At 37.5% G+C, this 8,173-nt stretch overlaps 1 protein-coding gene across 1 annotated transcript; it reads right to left on the bottom strand.

Annotated features, from left to right (window-relative positions):
* Positions 1-303: 303 nt before the first annotated feature.
* LOC128132003 (trafficking protein particle complex II-specific subunit 130 homolog) lies at positions 304-1,749 on the bottom strand. The gene is made up of 5 exons (XM_052768053.1): positions 1,424-1,749; positions 1,162-1,348; positions 808-1,085; positions 628-718; positions 304-508 (listed from the first exon to the last, which is right to left on the bottom strand). The coding sequence occupies exons 3-5, from the start codon at positions 1,069-1,071 to the stop codon at positions 321-323; spliced, it is 543 nt and encodes a 180-aa protein (XP_052624013.1). The 5' UTR covers positions 1,072-1,085; positions 1,162-1,348; positions 1,424-1,749; the 3' UTR covers positions 304-320.
* Positions 1,750-8,173: the final 6,424 nt, after the last annotated feature.

The following is an 8,173-nucleotide window of genomic DNA, read 5'->3' as shown; positions in this document are numbered from 1 at the left end:
TTAAATTCAGATGCACTCCACTCTCATGTAGATCCCGTGCCTATCATACACATAACAACAGAAAGGCTAGTAAGAACTTCTCACCTAAGCTTAAGGTCTCACTGAATACAAAATAAATCATTGAGTGTTTGAGATACCTTCATCATTAAAACCATAAATGAAAAGAACGGGTTGAATGAACCAACCCTTAATTATGAGATACTTACATGATCAAGGAGATTTTGAGTGACTAATTGGTAGTCAACATCCTTGTATCTCTTTCCACTAATGATTTCTAGGACCACCACACCAAAATACCTACAAAAGTCACGATTTCATCTCTAGGCAGGAATGGGAATGGGAATACAGAAGGAGGAGCTGAGAGGTGGAGGGGAAACACAGACCAAGTGGGGCCCAGCTAGGTTGCAACTAATATTACCCTCACCAATGTCCGGTAACTCCAGTTGTGGGGGCCGCATGTACCCAGCAACCAATGGCACGCATAGGATTGAAATCTCTATTCGTGAACCTGTATACATTAAGTTTATTTTTAGACAACAAGGTTTCGAAATCAAGATATAAAATTTATTAATTTATTAAATGTTGAGATATTGAAAGAGGATTTGGATTATAAAAGGTTAGTAGTACCTTGCTTTGTGGAGAGAGGTGCATGGCCTCGCTTCCTCCCAGCAATCATCCAGTTTTCAGAATTTGCGTTTATTTCATATACTACCTCATCCTGTTCGCAAATCAAATATATGATTTAACATTTAAGTCATTTTTACTTTTTTATTGCCAAAAAAAAAAGTAAAAATTTTAGAAACTTACGTATTGTTCGTCCTCGAGATACTTCAACCTTTCAACTCGCCACTTCATAGTAAAAAGTTGCCCGACTCTAAGGCCTTCTGGAGGAAGGGGAAGAAAACCAACTGCCAAACAAGGTTCCAACACTGGTCTTTGTAAAACAAGAGCACTCTTAAAAGTCAACATCTGTGAAGACTCATCCTCAAACATAGGAGTATGCGATCCATGATTTCTATCCCCAGATATTTTATATTTTATATTTAATATCGTATCACTATCAGGATTCATATCTTTCGCTTCATCTGTAAAAAAAAAAAAGAGAGATTGATTATTTTTTCTAAAGATGAGTGATAAAATGAGAAATAAAATAATGCTTGCCATTTGTGGGTAGGGATATAGTGAACAAGATTCCGGCTCTTGATGTAGAAGGAACTACAAGTGGAAAGAAGGCGGATGTTGGTCTTCCATTACTTTGACTTTCACCAGCAAGGGTAAAACCGTCTTTTAGGTCCAGCCAAGAATCGTGTATGGTTAAGTTAGCCTTCACTTGTGAGTGGAGTATCACCTGGGAATGTGAGTAAATAATTATTATTGTTTTTTTTTTTGCATTTAACCCTAACAAGACTTGAGATCAATATACCTGCAAAAGCAAGGTGCCATCACTGCATTTATCTGCTACACGTGTGCTGACATGGAATGGGTTGGTGAAGTGAACAGCTATAGTCCTACAAATAATGGCAAAAATGTTCAGGTGCTACATAACCACTATTCCTGCAAAGATTTAACATTGGTTATTGAAAATTTACTTTAATCAAATTGAATTAGTAGTTAAGTTATATGTACTTTTAAACATACAAAGTCCCTGAGAATTTTGTGCTAAGATGAGTCGTATCTTCTGGTAGCAGTCTTATAAGCCCAAAATTTGCTATTTTTTGCTGCAATTCTCTATCAAGTAGAATGTTGCTAGTTCTTATATCTGTATGGATGATTGGAACATGGTACTTTTCATGTTGATATGAAAGACCCCCTGCTTCCTGTAAGAAAATCTTTCTGGTACCCATATATAAAAGAGCTTGATCGTCAATGTGGAAAGGGACAGCTAGCTGTTGAATTACCACTCTTATGGTCTGAATCTGAGCTCAATTATCTACAGGAAGTCCAATAAAGGTATATATATGTTCCTATCCTAAGTTTTGAATTTAAGAATAGACACCCCTGTGTTGTTGAATATAACAAACACATTACACATACATCCCTCCTATCAGGCTGAAGTTGTTGAAAGAGCAGAAGGCATCAGAAAAGAGTATAATGAGCTTGACACTGTCTAGTTCATGGTTGGATCCCTATTTCAGGTTGTTTAGCTTTTTCCTTGGTTCATTTTAGTTATTACTAATGCCTCACCCTGTAATCACATCCAAATTCATAATCAAAAATAAATAACTAGAATAAAGAAAGTAAAAGAAAATTTTAATATTATTTTAAAATCAGCTTCACCATGGCATTAAAATGCATTCTGGGATCTTCTTCCAAACATAATTATTTGGCTTAAATAATGCATACCGACTTTGCTAGAATATATATGGCCAGGTACTTGAACAAATCCAGCCTGAATAAATCCAGCCTAAGAAAGAACCTAGCCTATCAGAATCAGGTACTTGAAAAAATCCAGCCTGAATAAAAGCAAAAAAAATAAAAATTAGAACTAGTTGAAATAAAAAGTTGAGTGGGAAAAGAACAAGACAAAAAGTTCTTCATCATGATAGAAATACAAAATACTAATAATGTTAAAAAGGAAAAATGATCATAAGATGTGAAGGAAGATCAGGAAAACAGTCATCGAGATGATGCTTGGACCATGCTATTTGGCACCCAACAAACCTACATAGTCAAAAACACATTAAGGAAGAATTCAAGGCATGATACTATTGAAACTTAAATGACAAAGATCAATCCATGCAAGAGCATTCTTAGAATGTAGAGCACAAACCTTCAATGAAATCAAGCCTCAGGAGCTAAAGAAGAAAGAAGAACAAAAAACCAAGTTGAGGTTGTGTGGCTCTGAACTTATGTGCTCCTTCAACAACCATTTGTCAAACCACATCCTGTAATAAAAAAAATACAACATGTTTAATTTGAGTAACACTAGACATGGTCTACTAACAAAACCTGTAAATAAAAAAAATCAAACCTAGTATAGATTGCAGATCAGTGCAAAAGAAGAGTTGAGGTGTCAAGTTGATACAGGAGAAGAAGACGTCGACTTAGTCAAACCATTTATAGTGTTTCCTATTCATGCCCTAACCTAATTCACCCTAAATTTCAAAGAAATTGATCAAATTCTAGCATAACTATTAACCCAATCGGGCACATGAACTGGTGGATAAAGGAGAAACCAAAGATTGAGAATTCTAAATCACAAACTAAGATCAAAATCATATGGAAAAAATCTGAAATCATAAACTCATATGGGAAGAAATATGTGAAAAAGAATTTTGAAGAAAGAGAAACCGAATATAAACATTACCAGAATCAAAAGAGAAACCAGAGGAAGCGACAAATTCTCTCAATCCCTCCTCCGATTTCTTAAACTCGTGCATCATTGTATCGCCACTGGAGATAGAGACATAGAGCCTCAGGCTGCCATTGCTGCTTCCCAGCATGCAGTTTCACCTCGATTTGGAAACAGAGCACGAAACCAAATATGGCGGAGATCATCTTTTGGGCCGAGAGTTGTTTCTTCTGCTACTGAAGCGAGAACTGATCTCACGGAACTCGAAACGCAGGTGAAGAAATTGGTCAGCGACTTCAGCAGCGCTTCCATTGATACAGTCAGGAACGCCACCGGTGAACTCAAATTACTTGCGAGACAAATGAAATTGAAAGGTGAACTCAGATTACTTGCGGGATCAAAGATTTGGTGATATTGCGATTTTGTTGTGGGAGAAAAGAGGATTTGTGATGATATTAGGGTTTTTTTGGGTATTAGAGTAAGAGAGATAGAGAAAGAGAGAGAGTGAGTGAGAGAGAGAGAGAGAGAAGAAAGATGGAAATAAGATAGAGGATAACAATGGCAGCATTTCAAACTTTTGGGATTTTCTTTCCCCCCAGCTGCAAAAAAATAGAACGCGCCTTTCATTTAAAAAATATAAAGCGACATTTCTAGACGACGCCCATTTTTAATTAAGTGCTCTCCGTGTTTTTAATTTTTTTTCTTGGACATTAATTTTAGGGCACGCACAAAAGCGTGACCTCTATCCTTCAAAAGTTTGAAGAGATGACATTATTTTTAGAGCGCGCGCTTTTGCGTATCGTAAATCACCGCGTGTCATTGTTTGCGCGTCATTAAAGGCTGTTTTTCTAGTAGTGCCTCCCTCGAATAGATGACTTGTTCGATCAGTTGCAGGGCTCTTCCTACTTCTCAAAAATCGACCTTCGGTCAGGGTATCATCAACTAAGAATTCACGAAGGGGACATTCACAAAACAACATTTAGAACCCGTTATGGACATTATGAGTTCTTAGTCATGCCTTTTGGACTAACGAACGCACCCGTTGTTTTCATGGATTTGATGAATAGGGTCTGTAGACCATACCTAGACAAGTTTGTAATTGTATTTATCGATGACATACTTGTTTAATCGCAAACCAAAGAAGATCACAATAGACATCTGAAGCTAGTGTTGGAGTTGTTGAAGGAGCATAAATTGTATGCCAAGTTCACTAAGTGTGAATTTTGGATTCGGGAAGTACATTTTCTTGGTCATGTGATCGGCGAAAGAGGAATTCATGTAGATCCAGCTAAGATCGAGGCAATCAAGAAATGGGAAGCCCCCAAAACCCTGGCAGAAATACGACAGTTCCTAGGATTAGCTGGGTACTATAGAAGCTTCATTGAGAATTTCTCTAGGATTGCTCAACCATTAACATCTTCGACCCAAAAGGACAAAAAATTTATCTGGGAAGAGAAACACGAAGAGGCGTTTCAAATCCTGAAAAACAAGCTGTGCAATGCACCAATTCTGGCTTTACCAGAAGGATCAGAGAACTTTGTGGTGTATTGTGATGCGTCTCATCAAGGATTAGGATGTGTGTTAATGCAAAAAGATAAGGTCATTGCGTATGCTTCCAGACAACTCAAACCGCATGAAAAGAATTATACCACCCATGATCTAGAACTAGGAGCAATAGTTTTCGCTCTTAAGATATGGAGGCATTATTTGTACGGAACCAAGTGCACCATTTATACCAATCACAAAAGCCTTCAGCATATCCTAGATCAGAAAATGTTAAACATGCGACAGAGGAGATGGGTAGAGTTGTTTAGTGATTATGATTGTGAGATACGATATCACCCAGGAAAGGCTAACGTAGTAGCCGACGCTCTTAGTAGGAAAGAAAGAGTGAAAACTTCCCGTGTGAGAGCTTTGGGAATGGCAATTCAGACAAGCTTGAAATCTCAAATCATTGATGCCCAGGAGATAGCGTTATTCAAGGAAAATCTTCCAGGTGAGACCTTACATGGTTTGGAAGAGAGATTTGAAACCAAACCTGATGGAGTTCGTTATTTTAAGGACAGGGTCTGGATTCCAAGGGTTAACAATCTGAGAGACATGGTACTAGAGGAGTCTCATCGATCTAAATACTCAATCCACCCTGGAGCGGATAAGATGTACAAGGATCTTAAAGGGTACAATTGGTGGTCTGGAATGAAAAAGGATATTGCCTTGTATGTCGGGAAGTGTTTGACATGCTCAATAGTCAAAGCTGAACATCAAAAACCATCCGGCTTGTTGCAGCAGCCTGAAGTTCCCTAATGGAAATGGGAGCAAATATCTATGGATTTTGTTACCAAAATTCTTAGAACTGCTAAAGGTCACGACTCAATTTGGGTCATAGTGGATCGACTGACAAAATCTGCTCATTTTCTCCCCATTCGGGAAGATTTCAAGATGGAAAAATTGGCCCAAATATACATCGACAAAATTGTTTCTCTGCATGGTGTACCCCTATCTATCATTTCTGATAGAGATAGTCGTTTTACATCACGATTTTGGTGGATGTTGTAGAAGGCGCTAGGAACCAAGATAGATTTGAGCACAGCTTACCACCCTCAGACAGATGGGCAGACGGAGAGAACAATACAAACATTGGAAGACATGCTACGAGCGTGTGTCATCGAGTTCAAAGGAAAATGGGATACTCATTTGCCTCTAATTGAGTTTTCCTACAATAACAGTTACCACACGAGTATCCAATGTGCTCCATATGAAGCATTGTATGGACGCAAGTGTCGTTCGCCCTTATGCTGGACAGAAATCGGAGACAGACAGTTGACTAGACTCGAACTTATCCGTGAAACATCTGACAAGATTGCTATCATCAAGGATAGGCTTAAAGCTGCCAGAGATCGTCAGAAAAGTTATGCGGATAATCGTCGAAAACCGTTAGAATTCCAAGTAGGAGACATGGTACTTTTAAAAGTGTCGCCTTGGAAAGGGCTTGTACGTTTTGGTAAGAAAGGAAAACTAAGCCCGAGATATGTTGGACCCTTTGAAATCATTGAAAGGATTGGTCCGGTAGCGTATAAACTCCAGTTGCCCCAAGAGTTAAGTGCCATTCACGACACAATCCACGTCTCCAATCTTAAGAAATGTCTAGCCGACGCACTCCTGGGGGAAATTAAGATCAATGATAAGCTAAACTTCGTTGAGGAACCGATAGAAATCCTTGACAGGGAGGTAAAACAACTTAAGCAGTGTAAGATTCCAATTGTGAAAGTTCGATGGAACTCAAAACGTGGGCCAGAGTACACCTGGGAGCGTGAGGACTTCATGAAGGAAAAGTATCCACAACTTTTCCCATGCGATGACAAGCGATGACATAGAATGAATTTCGGGACGAAATTCTTTTTAAGTGGGGGATACTTTGACAACTGTCAATTCAGGTCATTCACTGACTCATGCATCTATATAAAAACCATTCATGCACAACATGCCATGGCCTAGTAGTGTATATTAGGTTAAAATCTTGCATAAACTAGGATCCAACTAAGATCAAGGACTAATATACTTGACACTTACGATTCTAGTAAGTTGCTTAACTACAATAGGAAATGCCAATACTATAATTTGAATGAAACTTCAAACTTTACAATTGAAAAAGGGTATAAAACCCTAAAAATAAATTAAAATATGCTAATTATATTTCAATATGATGGTGAATATCAAACAATATTCCAAAAACCCTAAAGAGCCAAAAATCCAAATTTATAAATCTTAAATCTTAAAAACTTTATAAAATTTGGCTATAAACTTCATAATATCAAATATTTATTAATCAAATTATGGATTATATCAATGAAATAGAAATTTAAATTATTATACATTAATCATAATTTATTAGTTAAAAACAAAGATTTTTAAATAAATCAAGAACTACATAAAGAAGAATTTTTATAAAAATTCTTGGGTTTTATCAAAATGAAGAGGGAATTTATTTAATTTGATTTTTAGGAGAGAGAGGGCCATCAATCCACTCAAAAATCCGGCCACCCTCTCCCCATGCTTTCATCTTCCCGAAAATTCAATCATTAAGATCATTCCCTACACTCTTCCACTTCTCTCTTCACTCCATCTCACACTCCTTCTCCAAGAAAACTCTCCTACTTGCAAGACCACTCTTACACATCAGAAAATCCTCCATTCTGTGCCATAATTTCGAAATTGAGAAGGCCTTGAAGTTTTCTTGCTTCTCTCAAGATCATAACCAAGGTAAACAACACAATCCTCCCTCATAGTTTCACGATTTTACTTCCTCTTCTTCATGGTTCTTCTCTACTCTTCGGATTCTATGCCCTTCCATGGCTAGAAATCATTACTTTTTCCCTTGTGGTTTGTAGATTCTCACCATAACACAATACATGTGTTTGATATGGTGAAAATCCGGGATCAAACCCATGCAAGGAGTGAAAAAGATGCACATGTGTTCATGTGACTTCAAAACCGAGTATTACATCTTCTTCTCCATTTCTTTTGTGTTCTTGCATGACCAAAAGCATTTAAACCATTTCTAGTACATCTTGGATGCTCATTCACTACATGATGTGCTAGAAATCGGAGCTTAACAGAAGCATGCATGTGATTCTTGTCAAAATACCCTAAGAATGCACTCAAAGCAAACAGGGAAGACATGCAATCTGCTAGACTACTTTGTTCAGCTTTGAACGCCCATAACTCGGTCATTACTTAACCAAATCCTGATATTCCTTTTGTATTGGATAATTCCACGAGTTAACTTTCAAACCCAACTGGTCTCACTGTAAAATATTAGATATCGGATTTTTGGCAATTTTTACAAAATGGTTGCGCAAACAGCTCTTTTTCTGTGATCAC

This window comes from Lactuca sativa, chromosome 1 (genome assembly GCF_002870075.4).
Source record: "Lactuca sativa cultivar Salinas chromosome 1, Lsat_Salinas_v11, whole genome shotgun sequence".
Classification (NCBI taxonomy): domain Eukaryota; kingdom Viridiplantae; phylum Streptophyta; class Magnoliopsida; order Asterales; family Asteraceae; genus Lactuca; species Lactuca sativa.
This window is presented reverse-complemented; position numbering and strand designations above follow the sequence as displayed.